At 45.7% G+C, this 21,454-nt stretch overlaps 1 protein-coding gene across 1 annotated transcript in view; it reads left to right on the top strand.

Moving 5' to 3' along the window:
* Window positions 1–16,737, top strand: part of EPHX2 (epoxide hydrolase 2) — a 64,821-nt gene extending 48,084 nt beyond the window's left edge. Inside the window, exons 13-19 of the mRNA XM_037812942.1 lie at window positions 4,189–4,260; window positions 6,103–6,136; window positions 10,205–10,307; window positions 12,246–12,315; window positions 14,241–14,321; window positions 16,014–16,072; window positions 16,275–16,737. Of these exons, the coding sequence (XP_037668870.1) occupies window positions 4,189–4,260; window positions 6,103–6,136; window positions 10,205–10,307; window positions 12,246–12,315; window positions 14,241–14,321; window positions 16,014–16,072; window positions 16,275–16,353 (498 nt within the window). The 3' untranslated portion in view covers window positions 16,354–16,737. The remainder of the gene's footprint in view (window positions 1–4,188; window positions 4,261–6,102; window positions 6,137–10,204; window positions 10,308–12,245; window positions 12,316–14,240; window positions 14,322–16,013; window positions 16,073–16,274) is intronic.
* Window positions 16,738–21,454: the final 4,717 nt, after the last annotated feature.

Genomic DNA, 21,454 nt, shown 5'->3' on the forward strand with positions numbered 1-21,454 from the left:
GAGGCGGCTGAGAACCCTGCTGATGCCGGCTCTCCCGGTGGGAAGTCCGAAGGCGAAGCTTCCTGCCTGCTGTGGCTCCTCCGCCTGCCAGGGAATTGAGTAAATGTGTGCAGGGATCCATGTGAGCTGGAGGGATGAAGAGAAGTCCGGGGCACTTTGGATGCAGGAAGCCTCAGGATTGCTGGGGAAGTCGCAGACACACCTGGGGCATCTCCCAGCCCTCACCTACCCCGCCCCCCGCTTCCTATTGTGTGCAGATAGTACAGTGTTTTCATTCCATAGCCCTAAGGAGATGCTGGTCTAATGAAGCGTCCTGACCATACCGTACCTGAAACCAAAACCAGGAACAAAGTAGTCCCAGCTGCTTGTCAGGGTGGGAACTCTCAGTGGCAGGGACTCCTCTCCCTGGGGTGTATAAATACCACCACCCCTCGCCTTGGGGAAGCACAGCTTTATCTCTCCTCTCAGATGCGAAGTGGGGTTTGTGGAGCTGCTAGCCACGGACCCTGACCTGAGCATTTGGCCTCCCCCAGAGACTAGCTCCAATGGGATCTCTTCCCTGTTCTTTTGTACCCTTTGTGCTGGGTAAGTAATAAAGCAGTTGTTTGCTGGAAGTTTCTGTCATGCCTGAGCCTGTGTTCCCACAACACACCACTCTTCAGGGGTCCCCCACCCTGCAGTCAGCACACCTGCTGCCTCCACTGAACCAGGTGGTTATGTAGAACCTGTCCCTGTTCCTTCCTCACGCATCCCCCAAATCAAGACACTTCTTGGGGGGGGGGGGGCGAGATGACACTGAGATATGAATATAAAAAATTTCATTAAAAAACTATGTTTACCTTTATTGGTTTTAAAGTTAATTTTTAATTATCAAATTGAGGGGTCTGACAAGATCCCCACCAGGACAGGTTGATCAGATGGTTAGAAGTATGTCTCAGGAATGACAATGAAGCTAGAGAAATTGATCTAGAAGCCTTGGAAACCAAGAGAGATGAGAATTAGAAGATTCCTTCTAGCTATGAGTTTCTGTGATAAAGAAAGAGAGGGTGGTGAGAGAGGGGTAGTAAGTATAAAAGGCCAAGATAGTCTGATGAGTTCTCCTGGGTTGGTTTCACATACTTCAAGTCATTCACAGTTTCTGCTTTGACTCTTACGAACTCTTTTATCCTTGAACACCTCACAGTACTCTTTTAGACTAAAGCTTCAGTATCCATGGAATTCCAAAGGCTTTGTTTTAGGATTTATTTAGAACCTGGAGTTGCCTTCAGTTTGCCTTTGAGTAATAGAGCAGATGGGTTCATTTGCCTTTGTTCTCTAGGTTACTGCTCAGCTCCTCTTCTGGAAGTGAATCACCCTGTAGGTGGTGAGCAGAAAAATAAAAGCTACAAGCCATGTGGTTGTTTAAAAGGCAGTCCCACCAAAGTCCTTATCTCACTTCTCCCTCTTTTTTTTTCTCCCTCCCTCCCTCCTTTCCAAGCATCCCCATCCATCTAGCCTGTATTGGGTATATACGATTGCCAGTCTGCGGCCGTGGGAATAAAAATCTGAGTAAGATACAGGGTACATGTGTGAGAAGCTCACAGTGGGGAGGGGACCAGATCCACAGGTAGATAATTCTGATGCAACTGGATAACTTTAATGATGGAGATGATAATAACAGTGCTGTCAGGTATCATTTTATCCTTACAAAGCTCCCATTTTATAGATGAGGAGACAGAGGCTCTGAGAGATTAAGTTGCCAGCAAATAGGTGGCTGTGCTGGGGCTTGAAATACTGTTTGCTGAACCCTGACATCCATCCTTTAACTTCTGTGTTTGGGAGCCCAAAGGAAAGAGCCCCTATCCAGTTGCGCAGGCAGGAAATATGTCAGTTGTCAGTGGGACTTTAAAATAGAGTATTATCTTTTGTAAATTAAGGAAGGTCAGACGGGACATAACCAGAGTACAGATCTTCTCCCCTTTCTCACCCTCACCTTTGTCCCAATTCTCCCTATTGATCTGATATACCTTGATGTGGGTGAACACACTTATTTACTTTTTTACTCTCTTTGATTTTTTTTAATTGACCCTTTTGGCATCTGTTTGCTCTTTTAAGGGCCATTTAAGGGCAGAACTCTGGAGAGTCTTCCAAACTCTGGAATGCATTTCTAAGCTAATGAACAGCAACTGTTTCTGGAATCAGGGACTGTTCTCAATAAATAAAAATAATGACCAATGGTGACATGCAGGACTGACCAGGGCTTGTATCAATCACTTAAAATGTTCTTCCTTCCATGGCTGATCCTTGCCTTGGCATTCCTCATGTTGCAGAAGGCCACGATTGATTCTCCGTTATAATTGAGTCTTACAAATGTGGGGGATTACAATGAACACACTGACATTGCTTTCATCAGAAAATCTTAAACCACAGAACCAGCACTGCCTGATGATAAATGTTTTCTTTCCACTGGTGCTTAACCATCTCACAGATGCAGAGCTCTCAGAATATGCAGAGATGAGAGCAAATAAATCAGGATAGAGACTTGACCTCATTAAGAGTGCAAGGATTGTCGATTGCTGGTCACCAGGAATGTTTTATAGATGTGGCTGATAGGACCCTCCTCTCTGGGGAATATTAAGAGAATATTAAGGAAAGGAACTAACATAATTGAGCCCCTACTCTATCTCAGGACCAGAACTGATGCTGTCGAATAAGATGAGTGAGATGCATCTCTGCCCTCAAGGATGGTCCCTGGGAAGAGACCACATTAGAGGCTCTGCAGGATCAAAGAAAAGTAGAATTCTTTTGGAGTGGTGGGAGAAGGCAGGACCACATGGGGAGGGCACTGAAGGCTTCCTGAAGACCAAGCTGAGGGAAGTGGGAGTTCTTGGTAAAAGTTAAAATATGTTAACCCAGGAAGGTGAGTAAGTAGAGTGCCCATTCAGAGAACATCCTGCAATCCAGTTTAGGTGATGCCTGGGGGGGGGGGGGGGTGGGTACTCTCAGGAGGGCCTTTGAAAAATAGGAGAGAAAAGTAGGTTGGCATTGCTTCTCTCTTACTCTTATTCCTTCCCGTAATGCAGGACCCCCTTAGGAGTGGGGTTGCTGAAGGGTCTTTATTATTTCCGAGTGGTTGCCCTGGTGGAGCCTTGCCTCAGGGACAGCTAACTTCCATTCTTTAAACTGTTTCTATAACAGCTGCATCGGTTCCAAGGGCTTTCAACTTCCAAAAAAAAAAAGAGAGATCTGAGTAACAAGACCCTTTAATGCCCTGAGAATAATGGATCCAGGAGACACCAGCCATTAGATTAAGATATACAGATAGATCTCAAAGCCTCTGCTACCTGCCTCCCTGTTCTTAGTAGCTGCTTTGTGGAAATGTTCTAGGATTGGGGTAGGGATAGAGAGGTGGGGGAGGAAATGAGGGACCTCTTCCCCAGCCCACAGAAGGGCTTAGCAGTAACCTGGAGGTCTTCTAGTCAGTCGCCATTCAACCCTCACCCCCACTCTCTGAACCATCAGGAAAGATCAGGGCCCCCCATCTTGTACCTTAGCATCTCTCAGCTTTGTTTGCCAGAGAAGGAGTCCAGCAGGCTGATGAGAAGGAGCTGATGACGCAAATTCAAGCCCAAGACCCAGAAATGGCTAAAGAACCATGTAAAGATGAGGCAATTAAATTTAATAACACTTCCATGAGGTGGAAAGACATGGGCAGTTTGTCATTACAATGGATATGTGCCCCAGCCCTCTAACAATGAAAAGCTTGTTGCACTGCCAGTAGGAAGATAATCCATTGGCAGGCTGATGGTCTGTAATAATTTAGGTCCAAACGGAAGGTGTTGATTTTGAAGTTACTGCAGCAAAATTGGATGAGTGAATGGAACAACTTTTGGCTTTTCTACTTGGCTTCTCGAAATCCTTGAAATTCTTCCCTTCTCTTAGAATTCTTAGGATTCTCCCTTGCCTTCCCTTCAGTCCCCAACCTATTCCTGTACCAGCCTTTCTTCATTCCTTAAAGGGATTATTACAAGTAACATATTTCCATTGTAGGAAGTTTGAAAAACATAAAACAGAAGAAAATAAAGCAGTATCCACGATCCCGCCTCCTGGGTGGTTTGAGGCTTCTTGCTTTCAATCAGATAGAGAAGGAGATAAGATTTTTCCACAATTTCTGAGAAGTCCTTCAGTTTTTCTTCTTAATTGTTGCAGGGTGTGGCTGAAGCTGAACTGGAAAGGAACATGAGCCGTACTTTCAGAAGCCTCTTCAGAGCAAGCGATGAGGTGAGAGGGAAGTGGGGGAGCAGGAGGGTGCTCTGTATGCAGGAAGTGGGAGCTGCAAGTGTGCGGGTCTCTGGCTGGCTTTGCACTGGGGCCTTGGGGTGTGGCAAGGTCTGGAAACCAGCAGCTTGACCTTCCTTTCTTTGTCTCTGTAGTAGGTAGGGATGATTGAGGACTGTGCTCTAGCTGTCCCCTCGTTTATAGGGAAAAAATTACATCCTCATTGTCCCACACGAGTAGAGTTATGAAACAAAGATCAAGGGATGATTATAATAGTGATGATTTAGAAATCAGACCATTATTTGTATTAACATTTTAATATGCATAATTGACTTATCAAAGTCCAATATTAATTTATATCTCTAATCCTTTTCTTAAACAACCAAAGAAGCTTAGAATGCTTTAACCCCAGTAAACCCCCACCTTCCTGTCATCCACATCAGTAGTCACTGTCACAATCACTGTCACTTTGCATGCGATCAGTGCCTGCTTAGATTTTTCCACGTTTTCCAGTTTCTTTGCTGATCTCTTTTTGCATCTTACTCCCTCATATTGGGTTCAACTTCTTTCTTCCTCAAGGACCTTCTTTAGTAATTCTTTCAATAAGGATCTGTTTAATGGTAAGCTCATAATTTTTTGGTCTGAAAATATCTTTATTTGGCTTTAAATATTGAAGCAAAGTTTATCTGAGTATAGAATTCTAGCTTGACGGTTATTGTCCTTAGAAGGCATCAGTCATTGCTTATAAGACATCTGCTTCTGGTCTACCTTCCTGTTTATTATTGCATTTTAACTCTGTCTCTTCTGCAGTTTAATCCATCTTTTAAGTCCCTTTTGATTTCAGGGAAATATGTTCTTAATTTATAAAAGTTTAATTTGGTTCTTTTTCAAATTATTCTGATCTCTTTTGATGGAGGACTCTTGTTCACTTCTTGTTTTTCGTTTCCTTCCTTTATGTCTTTCATCATTTTGAGCATACTTTTCATTATCTTTCTCTGAAAGTTCTGTTGTTTGATGTTCTTGGAGAGTCTCATTTTACTGTCTGCTATGTTTTCTGTCTTTTGCTATTGGGGCTTTTTTTTAAATTTTTTTGCATGTGAGTTTTGTAATTTTCGATTGTGAGCTCAGCAGCACCAGCACTTAATCTGCAGCAATCTGCTTCAATTTGAATTGAGGAAATGACCCTCTTGAGAGGTTTGGCATTTGCTTCTGCCAGGCATCCTAATGCCATTGCCAGCCCTGGGTCAGTTCGGCTTGTTGTTGTTCTGTTGTTGTTATTGCTATTTACTTCTTGCCTTGGGGGTTCCTGGTTCATGCCAATAGTATAAATTCAAATCCCAATTCTCGTGAAAGCAGGCCTGGAGTTATGAATTCCCAGGGCCGCTTTTTATGGTATCCTCTTAGAGCCAAGCTAAAAGAGACGAGTTCCTTTGATCTCTCTGTCATGATGGGTAGATTTTTTCTAATTCACCCTTTCACTGAGGGTACTTCAAGGTCCCCAGATTTGCTGTCAAGGGGCAGGAAGTCTGTCCTTTCTGACTTCCCACATGCTGTAGGCTTAAGGTCCCAGTTCTTGTTCCCATTGGGTGGGTGAGCCCCAGTCTTTCCATTACCAAGATCCGCATGTCCGGGGGCAGCCTTGGCCTGCCTCTCACAGGGAGCTTCCCTTCCCAGTTCCCTCTTCGCCTTTGCCCCTGAGGAGTTCCTGAACTCCCTTGGGAGTTTTTAGCATGCCTTTTTGGAGTTTTTTAGCACTCATAGGTGGAAGGGTTTTCAGATGACCTGTTATAGCATATTTGTTTTACCTCACCAATGACATCATTTATACCTCTTTTCTCCCTACAGGCTTTTGTCATCACCCATAATATCTGTGAAAAGGGTAAGAGACATTCTTAGAGGAGAAGGGGAGCAGGGGTGGGGGTGGGGGACTTAGCAGGAACCAGTGGATATTAAATGAGTTTCTCTCCCTCTGACTACTGGAAGCAGCCACCTTTCAGCCTTGAACTTTGACATGCCCAAAAAAGGTTCCCACAGAGCTGAATGGTGCTCACCCCTAGCCCCGGGCCTGACCCCACAAACCTCTAGGTGCTTTGCGTTAAGGAGCTTGGGATTCAAGATCTCAAACAGGAAGAGCTTGGAGGAATCTTAGCGCTCAACCAGGGCGATCTTGCCATCTACTGGTAAGGGCCTGAGACCCAGGATAGGGGAACAACCCCTGCGGGATCACCTGGTACCTGAGCGGGATCAGACCCCACTGGGTCTCCTCAGCCATAGTCTGCTGGGCTTTCCTCCATCCAGCTCCTGTAACTCAGAAGCTTGAAAATGGTGAGCCAGTCTGTCCAAACGTGAACACTGATAACCTTGGGAGCTGTCCCTTGTGAGGTTGCAGTGGTCCCTAGGTGTCAGTTGTGTCATTACAAGGTCACTTTCCATGGGGGACTGGGTACTGTAGAAGAAACACAGTTTGCACTCCTGCAAACAAGGTGGGAGTCCACACTGAGGACACTGTGTGAGGGTCTGTGAGGTGTACACAAGGCAGTAGAATGTGCACTTGCTTACCTTGATTTTCTTCCAGTCTGAAGGAAAAAACAGAACAAGCGGTTTGGAAATTCGAGAAATCTCAGATAGTTGAGATATCTAAAAAAAAGAAAAAAGACAATTAATTAAGCTATTTACAAAAGGTTTAGTTTCATGGAGAGGGGTGGCTGGATAGGTTGCAGGGCCTGGAATGTAGCTAAATTCTGCCTGAAATGGTATCATCCTGGAACTGAGTTTTGTTTAACATTTTAAAGGAGGGGAGGATGTGGTTTGTCCTAGAACAGTGACAACAGCCCCTGAAGTGGAGGCCTGGTCATGTAATACATCAGAAGCTGGATCCATTGGGTTCCAGAATGACAGCGTCAGCTTGGACTGTGGGAGAAGAATGGGCTTGTTTTGGTAAAGGAAGAGAGAACAACTGATAAAGGACCATAAGGCCCTTTATTGTAGGTTTAGATGGTGTGCTGGTTTGAATGTATTATGTCCCCCAGAAAAAGCCATATTATTTGATGCAATCTTGTGGGGCAGATGTTTTAGTGCTGATTAGATTGGAATCCTTTGAGTGTTTCCATGGAGATGTGACCCACCCAACTGTAGGTGATAACTCTGATAAGATCATTTCCATGGAGGCATGGCCCCACCCATTCAGCGTGGGCCTTGATTACTGGAGCAGTATATAAGTCAGATAGAAGGAGCAAGCTTGCTACAGCCAACAGGGACACTTTGAAGAATGCACTGGAACTGAGAGAGGAGCTTCAGCTTACGGAGACATTTTGGAGACGGCCTTTGAAAGCCAACTTTTGCTCCAGAGAAGCTAAGAGAGGACAAACTTCCCAAGAGCAACTGAGAGTGACATTTTGGAGAGAAGTTGAAGCCTAGAGAGGAAAGTCCTGGGAGAAAGCCATTCTGAAACCAGAACTCTGGAGCAGATGCCAGCTACGTGCCTTCCCAGCTAACAGAGGTTTTCCAGACACCATTGGCCATCCTTCAGTGAAGGTACCCGATTGCTGATGTGTTACCTTGGACACTTTATGGCCTTAAGACTGTAACTGTGTAACCAAATAAACCCCTTTTTATAAAAGCCAATCCATTTCTGGTGTTTTGCATTCTGGCAGCATTAGAAAACTAGAACAGATTTTGGTACCAGAGAAGTGGGATGCTGGTGCTGCTGTGTTTGCAAATACCAAACATGTTGAAACGGCTTTTTAAATGGATAAGGGGAAGATTCTGGAAGAATTGTGAGGAGCTTGATAGAAAAGGCCTAAACTGCTTTGAAGAGACTGTTTGTGGAAATATGGACTCTAAAGATACTTCTGACAAGACCTTGAACAGAAATGATGAATGTGTTGTTGTAAACTGGAAGAAAGGTGATCCTTGTTTTAAAGTGGCAGAGAATTTGGCAAAATTGAGTCCTGGTGTCAGATGGAAGGAAGAATTTGAAAGCGACAATCTGGAATACTTAGCTGAAGAGATCTCCAGACTACATGTGGAGGATGTACCTTGGCTTCTCCTTGCAGCTTATAGTAAAATGCAAGCAGAGAGAGAAAAACTTAGAACTGAACTCTTGGGTTCAAAGAAACTAGAAGCTTATGGCTTGGAAAATTACAGGCTTGCAGGGGGTGGATCCCCAGAAGCTACAGCCCAACATGAGGATTTAACCAAACATGGAACCCAACCGCCATTTCAGTACAAGCCAGGATTAGAGATGAAGTTATCCAGAAAGGATCTGTGGAAAGTCCTATTGTCTGACAGCTTTGACCCCTGTGTGCTTCATGTGAAGCCAACAGAATTTTTGTGAGATCTTTATAGACGGAGCTGCTGCCAGTCTGGACTGGAGGAGAGACACGAACAAACTGAAGGAAAAATTTCTTCAAAGACAGAGCTGTGGAGGTTGAGGACTGGAGTCAACAGGCCTTGGGCTGGGAGAGCAGAGTGGCCCACATGCATGGAAAGGATGAGTTTGCCCCAGAGGTTGAGGATGTGCATTCCACCTCGATGCTCTGGAAGAGTTTTGCCACCCCAGGTCCCAAAGAGGGTGGAGCACATTCCCAGGGAATTGGGGAGAGCCTGGCCACCACCCCACTGTTCTGAAAGGGTTGAGCGTGTGCCCCGGAGATGGAATCTGGGTGCTGCCCCGATGTTTGAGGAGGGTGGAGCCGAGAAGGTGGTCTCCCCAATGTGTGGATATGTTGGAGAACTTGCCCCAGCATTTGGAGAGGAAAGGGCTGCCAAAAAGGCCCTTAGGAAAGGTTAGACTCCCGCTCTCTCAAGCCCCAAGGATGCAACGTCATCCTGTAAATGACTCTCAGACTTTGAAATCTAATGGAGTTTGTCCTGTGGGTTTTAGGAACTGTTTTGGTCCTGTGAGCCCTGTTTTCCTTACTGTTTCTCCTTATGGCAAAATGTTTATCCTATGAATGTCCCTCCTTTGTATATTGGAAGCACATAACTTGTTCGAAGTTCACAGATCGACAGCTGGGGGGGAATTATGCCTTAGGACTGACCATGCCTATAATTGATTTTGATGGGATCTTGTACTTAACTATTGTTACTGAAATGATTTAAGTTTTTGTGATATTGTGATGGGATGAATGTATTTTGTATTCGGAAAGAATATGTTTTTTCTGGGGTTCAGGGGGTGGAATGTGCCAGGCTGAATGTATTATGTCCCCCAGAAAAAGCCATATTATTTGATGCAATCTTGTGGGGCAGATGTTTTAGTGCTGATTAGATTGGAATCCTTTGAGTGTTTCCATGGAGATGTGACCCACCCAACTGTAGGTGATAACTCTGATGAGATCATTTCCATTCAGCGTGGGCCTTGATTACTAGAGCAGTATATAAGCTCAGACAGAAGGAGCGAGCTTGCTACAGCCAAGAGGGACACTTTGAAGAATGCACTGGAACTGAGAGAGGAGCTTCAGCTTACAGAGGCATTTTGGAGATGGCCTTTGAAAGCCAACTTTTGCTGCAGAGAAGCTAAGAGAGAACAAACACCCCAAGAGCAATTGAGAGTGACATTTTGGAGAGAAGCTGAAGCCTAGAGAGGAAAGTCCTGGGAGAAAGCCATTTTGAAACCAGAACTCTGGAGCAGATGCCAGCCACGTGCCTTCCCAGCTAACAGAGGTTTTCCGGGCACCATTGGCCATCCTCCAGTGAAGGTACCCGATTGTTGATGTGTTACCTTAGACACTTTATGGCTTTAAGACTGTTTAACTGTATAACCAAATAAACCCCTTTTTATAAAAGCCAATCCATTTCTGGTGTTTTGTATTCTGGCAGTATTAGCAAACTAGAACAGATGGGATATGAGTTGCAATTAGGAGCTTCCCCTCCATCAGGGATGCCAGTGTCAGAGCTCAGACACCTGGTACAGAGGGTGGGAAATGAAACAAGTGTCTCCTTGCAGGAGGAGTCCTGGTGGATAGCCCAGAAAAGCCCAGCCTCAGCAAGATGGTCACAGAGGAGGAAATCCAGTTCTATGTGCAGCAGTTCAAGAGGTCTGGTTTCAGGTAAAGAGAGAACATGCCACAACACAGCTGAGAGATGGTCAGCAACTGGGAGTCTTCACCTCTTGGGTTGGACGGCAAGGCTCAATTCCCTTCCACACCATCCCTTGTGAATGCCTGGCAAACCTCTTGCTGGCCTTGAATTCTTCCAGTGTCAGGAGACTCACTGCCTTATGAAGCTGGCCCACTCTCATTTGGAATAGCTCAGCTTGCTCCTACTTATATTAATGGCCCTCCTAGAGCAGAGGTTTTTAACCTTTTATCAGCCCAGACTCCTCTGGGAATCAGATGACAGCTCTAGGTTCTTTCCTCAAAAATACACAGATGCCCATATAAACTCAAAACTTATGTACATTTTCAGGGGTTTAAAGACTTCTCGAATCTATTCTATATATATCTATATCTATATAGATATATATAGAATGGAACATATAGAACATATATAGAATATAGAATATAACAGCTTTTTCAAGATATAATTGACATAGCATAGATTTACCCATTTAAAGTGTATGAATGCAATGGTTTTTAGTATATTCAGAGTTATGTAACCATCACCATAAACAATTATAGATCATTTCATCCCTCCAAAAAGAAACCTCATACCCTTTAGCAGTAATCTCCCCATGCCCACCACACCCAGCCCTAGGAAATCACCAGTCTACTTTCTGTATGGATTTGCCTATTTTGGATATTTCATATAAATGGAATCACACCATATGTGGTCTTTTGTGACTGGCTTCTTTCATTTAGCATAATGTTTTCAAGGTTCATCCTGGTTGTAGCACATATCAGAACTTCACTCACTCCTGAGATCTATTTTTATGCTGACGTTAAGGGCCCCTGCTCTGGAATCACAAAGAATCACCCTAAAATCCCCTTTTCTGCATATCCCTTCAAATACTTGAATATTGCACATATTGGAAGATCACGATTTCTTCACAGTCACCACCATCTCCCACTGTGGTTCACCAGTCTTTAAGGCCAACGTTTGATTCTCCTTATCTCTCTCAGGCCTCTCTCTTTGCACCCTATCCTTCACTTACATCCCAGGGCGCATAAACAGCCAAACAAGTGGGCATTCCCATCGCCCAGCTCAGCCCAGGCCCCAGAGGCTGTCGCAGTCTTGCAGCTTTTGGTATGTACACCTAACAGCAGCCCTTCAGACCCCAGCGTCTCCCTCACCACAACTCACTGTTTTATTTGTTTTTAAGCAGACCCCCTGTTGTAGGGGCTGCATGTGCCAACAACCTAAGATTCTCAGACTTGGGGAAAGTTCTGATTTGGAAGACAGTTTAATCTAGTCCCATCCCCTCATTGTACAGGAGAGAAAGTTAGAAATCCTGCAAGGACGATGGCTTGCCCAAGGTATTCCCAGACCCTTCCTCTTCAGGAGGAGCTTTGAGGGTGTGAAGGCACCACCCCCAGCCCCACCTGAGGATTTGGAGAGTGCTCTTGGCACAGCCTTGGAGTCACCCTTACCTGTCAGAAGAAGGGCACCTTTTGCACCACCTCCTGAGGTCCCCTTTTCAGTGGGTTTCCCGGAACAGGGGATTGGCCTCTGGAATGATGAGGCAGCTAAACCAAGGACAGATTCACCCCCAGCAACCTCCCCACCCTTCTGACACATAATAACCCTCAGAGAGTATGGAAGGGGCTGTGGGACTGGCTCCCAGGTGCTCTGAAAGCCCATTTCAGAGGCTGTCAGCCCCCTTAGGTGAGCCCTGCATCCATGCGCTGTAACCTTGCTGGTTAACGTTTGGAAACGTCCTGGCCAACTAGGCGTGAATCCACTGCTCTGTTCTCCCCCCCCCCTGCATAAACTCTACTCTTCCTGGGATAGCTGGCTGTTTGCAGAGCTGGTTCCAATTGGAGTCTGTGGCATAGTTATCTACTAAAAGCTTTTCCTAATTTGTTTTATTCTCTGACCCCTCCCCCCAGAGGTCCCTTAAATTGGTACCGAAACATGGACAGGAACTGGCAGTGGGGCTGCAGAGGTGTGGGACGAAAGGTGAGTGCTGAGTGCAGCAGGTTTCCCGCCAGGGCCACCCCCAAGGCTTTCCTAGTATGACCCTGGGAAGAGCTGGGGGTAGGCAGCTGACGTGCGGTCTCTCTTTTCCTATGCTGCCGCCTCTGGAGTTTTGGAAGGTGACCCCATTTAAGGGTTTTCTCTTCGGACCTTTTTCCTAGTGTCCTTGGAAAGGTGGAGAGTGGCATTGGGTGCACACAGGGGACGTCCAGGTAACTGCAGCATTGGTCTGGAATGCCCAGGTCTCCTGGAAGTGCCCCAGGTCAGGGCAGCACACTCAGGGATGTCCCGAGAGGGCCTTGTATTGGTGACATTGGTAGTAGATCGAGCCCAGGCGTCACAGAAGAGAAAGTAGATGCTCTCACGGAGACTTGGGTTTTCACCTCTGGTTGTGTGACTTTGACCAAGTCAATCTCTTAGTCTCAGTTTCCTCATCTGTCAGGCAGGAGATGGCTTTCCAGTCCCTGGGTCTGCAAAGGTAATAACTGGGTACAGGGGGAGGCTCCCAGTTCACAATCAAATGTTAATAGCCTAAGGGAAATCACAATTTCCCACAACAAGATGGTGCAGACAACCAGGCTTTCATCTACTCACTGGTTTTCTCATTGATTCACTCAAACATGAGCACCTGCTATGTGCCCAACTTTGCTGTTCCAGAGCTTGGAGAATAAAACATAAGGCCCGTGACCTCGGAGAGGTTTCTTTTTTTTTTTCTTTTTTTTTTTTCTTTTCCTCCTGGAGTTTTGTCTTGAGGCAATAGAGCATATGATACAGTAGTCAAGCACAGACTCAGAAGCAAATCTGCCTGGATTCAAATCCCTGAGTGACCTTCATTTCCTCTTTTGTGAAATAGAAATGACAATAATAGAACCTACCTCATAGCGCTGTAAAAAGATGAGATGGGTTAATGCATGCAAAATGCAAGCACACAGTAGTTGTTGGATTGTTAATTATTATCATCATTATAATCTGTGGCTGACAAAAATTATAAAAATGCAGTTTGATAGACTTCTAAAACCTCCCAAAGCATGGAGGGAACTAGCAATGAAAGGAGTGGGAAGGTGAGCCTTGTTGGTACGAAGTCTGGGGACACCCTTCTTCTGTGGTTACCTTCCAGATTTTCCTCCCTCCTCTTCCACCTCCTTCCAAGCCCTCAACACTGGTATACATTTTGTCTCAGAACATTCTAGTTTACACAAACCTCAGCAGCCTCAGAATTAGGGCAACAGAAATCACTCTGGAACGTCACATTTGGATCATTTGCAGGAGGAGATGCTATGAGAGCCACATAGTTCTACATGTCAGTTTAAAAATAAAGTGCAGATTCCTTAACTGGCCAAGTTAACGCTTTTTGAAAATTATACTGGTAGAGTGAGAACAAAGAGAATAAATGGAGGCTTTCACAGCTTCAGTGCCCCACTGCATTCATTTCATTTGTCAGTAGATAAAAACGAGTCACCTTTGCTGCCGTTGATGTCACATTGATAGTAGTTGTGACTTGCCTGTTCCCTCTCTGGAATCTTGGCTGCCTTTTTTCGATGTTAATTTCATTCGGAGAAAAAGAATCTCCATTCAAGGACATCTTTCCTCCTTTCCGGTGTCATCAGTTTGGTTCCACGGAGTGGGCTAGCACGCCTGCTTCTACCTACACACACACACACCCCTCGTTGCTCACTGCATTACTAAATCTGTCATTTTAAAGATCTCCAGTAATAGCTAATGACTCCATCATGCAAATCATGGCAGAAATGGAGCCAGGACCACAGGGGTGCGGCTGGGTGTCTTTTTGTGTTACAGTGGAGGAAGCCACGTGGTGTTAAAATGAAGTATGTTTCCTTACCCAGAGTGAGTGAAGGGGTAAAGAAGGTAACGTTTCTCTCCTCCCATTTCCTGTTCTCCCTCCTCAGATCCTGGTTCCAGCCCTGATGGTCACCGCTGAGAAGGACCGCGTGCTCCTTCCAGAGATGTCCAAACATATGGAGAACTGGGTAAGGGAATGGTCTTGCGCTGGGGTCATGGGTGCTTCGGAGAGAGCGTGCAAGTGCCTCAGAGGAATGACGGCAGCTGGGGACACGCCTCGTCATGCCAGAGCGGGCTGTAGCATTTCCGTGACAAAGACATCGTCAGTAAAATTTCTGTCACCTCTTGGGAGCAGCAAGAACTAAAGCTTCCTCTCTCCTACACTAATAGATTCTCCCTTCCTTCCTCCCTCCCTCTCTCTCTCCCTCCCTCCCTCCGTCCCTCCCGCAGGCTTTTGCTGTGCATCTAAATGTGTTGGGATGGTTCTAGATACCAGAGAGGTAAAGATGAATGATAGAGACCCTGCCCTCTGGGAGCTCACTGTCCACAATTAATCCCAGCATAGCATGATAAGTTTGTGGGAGAGGTGTGTAAGGACACTGGGAGAGGACAAGAGGGTACAGCTGGGAGCAAGGGCTTCACCGAGGGGCTGACCATTGCATTTGGTCTCGAAGACTTGCCTAGCAGAGAGAGAATGGGGCAGAAAAAAAATAGGTTGAGGGAACATGTTGGAAGGCCAGGAGCTCTGAAGGCATGCTGGAGGATGGAATGAGCTCTGTGTGACTGAGAGATTTTGCTGAGTTCATTGAGCCAGGCTGAGCCATGTAGACCCACGGGCTGGGGGACCCGATGAAGAGGAGGGACAGAGGTGTTGACTTGTATGTTGGGAGATCACTCTCCTGAAAGTGTGCTGGTTGGCCCAGACTGGGGAGGCCTGGAGCCCGGGTGGCCGTGGGATCATTTATCCTGGCTAATTGCTGAGAGTAGCCTGGTCTGCACTTGGCCGTGGCTTTGTTAGCATAATCAGGCAGAGTGGAGAGAGTGCAATTTGGGGGATGCTGCCCGAGGGCACCCCTTGTGGTTCACCAGAGAGGCCCAGCTCTAGAGCCGAGGAAGTGTTGCCAGGAGCTCTAAGAGAGTCTGCAGGGGACTCCTCCCATCTGGCCCTAACCCTTAGAAGGTTTCTGCAGAAATTCAAGTCCTTTAGCAGCCTTTCCAGCCCTTGAAACTGACCACTACCTTCACAGAGGTTTGTTTTACACTTGGAAGGGGCACTCCTGCCCTCGGGGGGAAAGCTTCATTTTTCTCAGCGCTTTCTGTGTGGTGTTCACCATCACCCCTTCATCAGGGCCGGTGCCCAGAGGGAACCCGCGTGTCCCGAGCGGCTGCCTCACTGCTCCTTGGTGGTCCTTGGTGCTCATTGCAGTGAGCCACTGCGGGGAAGAGGAAGGCAGTCACCTTCTGAGTGGCCAGAAACAAACGGTGACCAGGCATTTGCCAGGCTGCGGTTCTGAAGGGAGGCAGTTTGTTGGAATGAATGAGTCAGCTTGAATTCAGATCTTAGCTCAGCTATTTTCTGTGTAGCCTCAGGCAGCTTTCCTAACCTCTCTGAGCCTTGGTATTACCCCACAGGATTGTGGTCAGTTATATAAGATAATGAGTATAGAACATCAGCACATTAAAGGAGCTTAATAAGTGATGGTCTGTTTCCTTAACAACGCAGGACTCTTCAGGGGTGGCCTGGGGGGGGAGGGTAGAGAGAAGAGTGTTCCCTCACAGGTGGCCTCATTGCTCCTTGCGCTAACCTGGCCCCAGACCCATTTGCAGACCTCATAATAGAGAGGAAGGTTACCGTTCACTGTTCTGGGCTTTTCTTCCAGATCCCCCATCTGAAAAGGGGACACATTAAGGACTGTGGACACTGGACACAGATGGAAAGGTACGGAGATTCTTGGGGTCCCTGGGTGGGGGAGAACAGGTATCCTGGTACGCCTTCCATAAAAACTTTCCTGGTTCATTCTGCCCTGGCTCTGACCTGCTTTGACCTGGGTGAGCGTTTCCCCCAGGCTCACTTACCTGTGCCTTCAAGTGGGCTGAGTGAGTCCAGACAAGCTTGAATCACCTTTTTATTTCCTTTCCAGGCCTACTGAGTTGAATCAGATCCTCATCGAGTGGCTGGAAACTGAGGCCAGAGACCCACCGAAGGCTGCAAAGCTTTAGGGTGTGACGTGCTGCTGCCCAGCGGGTGCCCCGGTCCTTTCATCTGCCGGGGGCTGCTCTCCATACCCAGACGAGGCCCTACGTGCTTCTCTTTTAACCAGCAACATTTTTCCAAAGCAGTTTCCAAAACAGTGATTTTTTAAAAATGAAGTGAATCAAATTTGACATAATTTTAGATACAGGAAAAATCACGGGTGACTAATTATCTGGATATAAATGTATCACTTAATCCCTGAGAATGGCTAGTGTCCGGTGGAGGTACCAAACGGAAAGGCCAGGCAGAGGTTTTGATTGACCAATTGCTAGTTTTGCAGCAAAATCAGTAGTTAATTTTGAATAGAGATTGTGACTCCTGTATTCAATAAAGCTGAGACAACTATGAAACTGCTGTTTGTTTTCTTGTGAGGCTGAAGGCAGAACAGTTGTTTTAAGAGCTTACTGCATTTGGTGGCGATGTTCCCTGCTGCTCTTGAGTCCTAATGCCGGGTCCTGCCTGACGGGGACCAGCCCTGTCCAGTGGCGTGTTCTGAGATGACAGGAGTGGCCTCCATCTGCAGCGTGCCCCGCGTGTAGCTGTTGAGCACTTGAACCTAGGAAGAATGCAGGCATGATTTTATACTTTATTGAATTTTAATTAACTTAAATTTATACAGTCACGTCTGGCTGGTAGCTCCCATGTTCAGCACAGACCTAGCCCTTGTCTTCCTCTCTAGCCTCAGCCGTCTCTTGCCACATCCAGTCCAGCTCCGTGTTCACTGGCTTGGTCTCCTACAGTTTGTCTCCTCTGCCCACCTTCAGGCCCTCACTGTCTCCTGCCCAGGGTCCTTCCTGAGGCAGCCCTCTAACCAGGATCCCACCGTAGGGTCTGATCCTGAACCGCATTATCTCCAAAATAAAACTCACATGCTGGAGACTGCCTGGCGCCTCACCACCCCCAGCTTTGTCCCCACTCACTCCCTGATTTGTCCTCAGGTGTCCTCACACACACCACGCTCACTTTCCCCGGCCCTCTGCCTTTTGTCTGGAAGGCTCTCCCTGTGTTCCAGTTTGCTAATGCTACCGTTTTGCAAAACACCAGAAATGGATTGGCTTTTATAAAGGAGGTTTATTTATTACAAAGTTACAGTCTTAAGGCCATAAAGTGCCCAAGGTAAGGCATCGACAATAGGGTACTTTCACTGGAGGATGGCCATTTGGTGTCCGGAAAACCTCTGTTAGCTGGGAAGACATGTGGCTGGTGTCTGCTTGCTCCCAGGTTGTGTTTCAAAATGGTGTTCTCCAAAATGTCTGCCTCAGCTTCCAATGGCCGTCTTCAAAATGTCTGTCTCAGCTGCAGCTCTGAGGTCCTTCTGTTTGTGAACCCCTTTATAAGACTCCATTGAACTAATCAAGGCCCATGCTGAATGGGTGGGGCCACACCTCCATGGAAACATTCAATCAGAGGTCACACCCTAAACAAAGATGTCACTCACAGTTGGGTGGATCACGTCTCCATGGAGACATCCTAATCCCAGTATCCCACGAGATTGGATTAAAAGATCATGGCCTTTTCTTGGGGGGACATAATATATCCAAACTGGCACACCCTGTCACCTCCTCCGTGAAGCCTGCCCCAAAGTCCCCAGGCTGGATTCTGCGCCCCGCTCTCTTAGCACAGCATGCACACATACAGACACCCCTCTCGCCCTGACTTTCTGCAGGGAAAGCTTGTGGAGGAGGTGATCTCTCCAAACTGAATTCTGAATTACAGTGAGCATAAGTTAGCCAGGCAAATAGGGTTTGTATGTCGGTGCATGCAAAGAAAGCAAGGGGGAGGTGAAAAATGTTAGCAGCTATCATACATTATGTCTCCCTGTGTGCCTGGAATCTTACATGCACCATCTCTGATCCTTCCAGAAAAGCCTTCCCATTTGAGAAATGGGGAAACTGAGGTTTAATGGAACTTTCCCAAATTCACGTGGATAGCTAGGTGCAGAACCTGAATTCAGGCACAAGCTGTTTGGTTTGAAAGGCTGAGCTCTTTCCACCAAAAATCTTTTCCTTTCTAAATCTGGAGCCATACTGCCTGCATTAGACTCCTGCTGTGCCACTTACCAGCTGGGTAACCTTGAGAAAAGATTTCCTGTGCCTCAGGAAGATTAGTAGTACTTAACCCATTTGTGATTGTGAGTATTAAATGAATTAATACAAGCAGTGTTCTAGTGCATAGCCTGGCACAGAGAAAATGCTTCAGAAGGATTAGCTCTCAGATTTCCAGTATATCCTTGGACAAGGCTTATGATCACTACTTCCATCCTTGTGGATCTGAGAATTAAAGGGCTCATTTAAAAGGCAAATATACAACTAGGGGAATGACTATATAAGCCAGATAGCTTTGTTTTACTAACTGGTTATGTCCAAGCTCATTTGGGGAAAAGGGAAGGGGGAAAATGCTAGAACATCCTTCTCTAGAACCAGCAGAAATGGGGAAACCCATTTCCTCTGATGGTCTCTATTTAAAATATCCTTTCCAGTAATCCCCATAAACCATGAAAAGTGCCTCAGAAATGCTACCTTCTTGGCAAATAAGGGTCAAATGAATCAGATCCATAGCATTGCAACAAAAATGTGTCTAATCACAGAAGATTGAGGGCCATTAAAGATGCTAGACTAAAAAAGGTCTTAGGGTCTTCAGGAAAATACTAGAATGTCCAGAGCTGCATTTGCAGCCTGCTTTGGGGAGCTTCAGTGGCACACATCAAATGCTGCAATTATGGCAGCAAAGTATGTGATAGGACAGGGAACATTTTCAGCTAGCATTTTAAGTACAGCTTGCTTGCAGTGTGTTCAAAATGATTTAGTTATAAAGTGTTAGCTTTATTTCATGACTGCAGAGGGCATAAATAACGAATATATTTACCTCTGCTAACAGAAGTTAAAGAATTATGAGGCAGTGCACATTTTGTCTGTTACACCCGCCAGTGGGACAGTGGTGGTGCCCTGGGGAAGCTGAGGTCACTCACAGATTAAGTCAAAGGAGTGCTACTTGGTGACTGTCAACTAGCAGTTAAACAGAATAGATGGGACAGGAAGCAATTTCTCTCTCTCATAGGGTAATACGATCCCATGTTTTAGGTCCTTAAGTGACTCTAAGCCAGTTTCCTTATTCTTCACACCTACATGGCCATCGGCACAAATAAAAAGCAAAGAATGGTTAAAATATCTAGGTCAGATGCTCAATGGATTTTGCAACAGGGTGAAAGATATGTCTTGCTCTTCCAAGGAATCCATCTGGCCACAAATAAAATACTTTCTTCCCTTAGCAATTTTAGGAGATTCTCCTGAGTGTTGCTTAATTGTCTGTCTCCCCATTTAGACTCTGAGGGCCTTGGATCAGAGGCTACCTGTCTAAGAGTTTATCCTTGATCCTCATCCTGGCATGGGACCTGGAACCTTCTAGATGTTCATTTGGTGCTTATTGAATAAATCAGAGAATGAATGCATAAATGAATGAATGGGTAAATGGGCCAATTTTCAATTCTTGATCTTGAGGTCCTACTTGAAGTGGACAGCCAATTAAATGACAATTTCGCTATTCCAAACCTTGATGACTCTCTTCTAAAGACTGCTGTTGTATCTGCTGATGAAACTAAAGGATAAAATATTCAGATCTGGACATCCAAGAATCTCTGCTGGGTACAACAGAGCATCAGTGGGTTTCTGCTGCATGGAACACAAATGCAATAAGTATTTTAATCACACATGAAATATTTACAGTTACTGTGTATGCTCACAGTTTTCATATTCATAAGATGTGAGTGGAATCATTTTGTCGATTTATCTAAACACTCTAGAGATTCATTCACCATATTCAAACACAAGAGTTTGGGGCTGACACCTGCTTTTGAAAGAATAGCAATGATGTTTCTACTGTAAGCTCACTTTTTAATCAATTCAAAAATAACTTCCATTTAAAACCTGCTTCAAGCATATTTCGAAGATCCCAGATTAGGACCTAACTTCTGTTTCTCCGGCGGTCATCACTGTCTTCCACAAAGCTGGCGCCAAAACAAGGGCAAAACCCATCACCATAGTGGAGTGGTGTGACTATTTGAACTTGTGTCAGAATTGCAAAGATAGAAACACTTTTTTGTACAAGAATTCCAGAAGAAAGCGCCTAACAGTGGTATTTGTTGCAATTTGAGAAGACCGGGATTGATCTATATTCATTACCTCCATCAGTTATCTTGGATTCAGCTGGAAAAAGAACTCTAAACACCTTGGAATATTTTAGTCTTATCCCACTTTGTCTTATGGGGGTTGAATGAACTTTATTACCTATATCATATTTTAAAGAGAATGAGCTGGCTTGGGGGAGGGGGTAAAAAGAAGTAATATCTGCAAACCAGAAATCATTAAATACTCCTTAAAATTTTCGCAGTAAGAACATGTATGTTTCAAAGAAGTGTGTTAAGTTACCAAGCACAAATGTTACATCAAGGCACTCGTTTTCACTGATGAGCAAGTCTTGGAGAGAAGAAGATCTAAAAGCAAGCTTTAGTGACCAGTGAAACAGTAAAATGAATTTCCCTTGCCAACAAATGTTTTAAAAAGTCAAAACGCAGCAATTATTGAAGAGAGTCTTTCAGACAAGAACGAAACAATAAACCATCCACGTCAACCACTGGCTGGTGGCAGCGCAAGATTACTGATATTTCTTTTCATGTGATTTTTTTTCACTAAAGGTGGTTTATAAAATCTATGGGCCTGGCTTGTGGGGGGATGGGGAGCCTTCCATCCAAGGGCAGGGCGAGGGGTGAAGGAAGGATGGTGGATGGGGTATCTGGAGCGTTTCAGCAGAGGAGGGACGGGAGCCAGGAAGGCACTTCCTGGATGATGGAAAAGCCGAGGCCATTCACACCCCCGTACCAGGCCTCAGAAATGTCCCGGCTCAGATGCCCATTCACAGAAAGGGAAAAGCTTAGATACAGGTTCAGTTGAAAGGGGAATTTGTGGGCGGAGAGCAGGTCATACTTTGCCTGAAATTGTGGGGACACAGCATGAGGGGGGAGTGGAAAGCAAATTATTTGGGTGGCACCAGGCTGCACCTGAGGACTTCCCT

Source organism: Choloepus didactylus, chromosome 20, assembly GCF_015220235.1.
Source record: "Choloepus didactylus isolate mChoDid1 chromosome 20, mChoDid1.pri, whole genome shotgun sequence".
Classification (NCBI taxonomy): domain Eukaryota; kingdom Metazoa; phylum Chordata; class Mammalia; order Pilosa; family Megalonychidae; genus Choloepus; species Choloepus didactylus.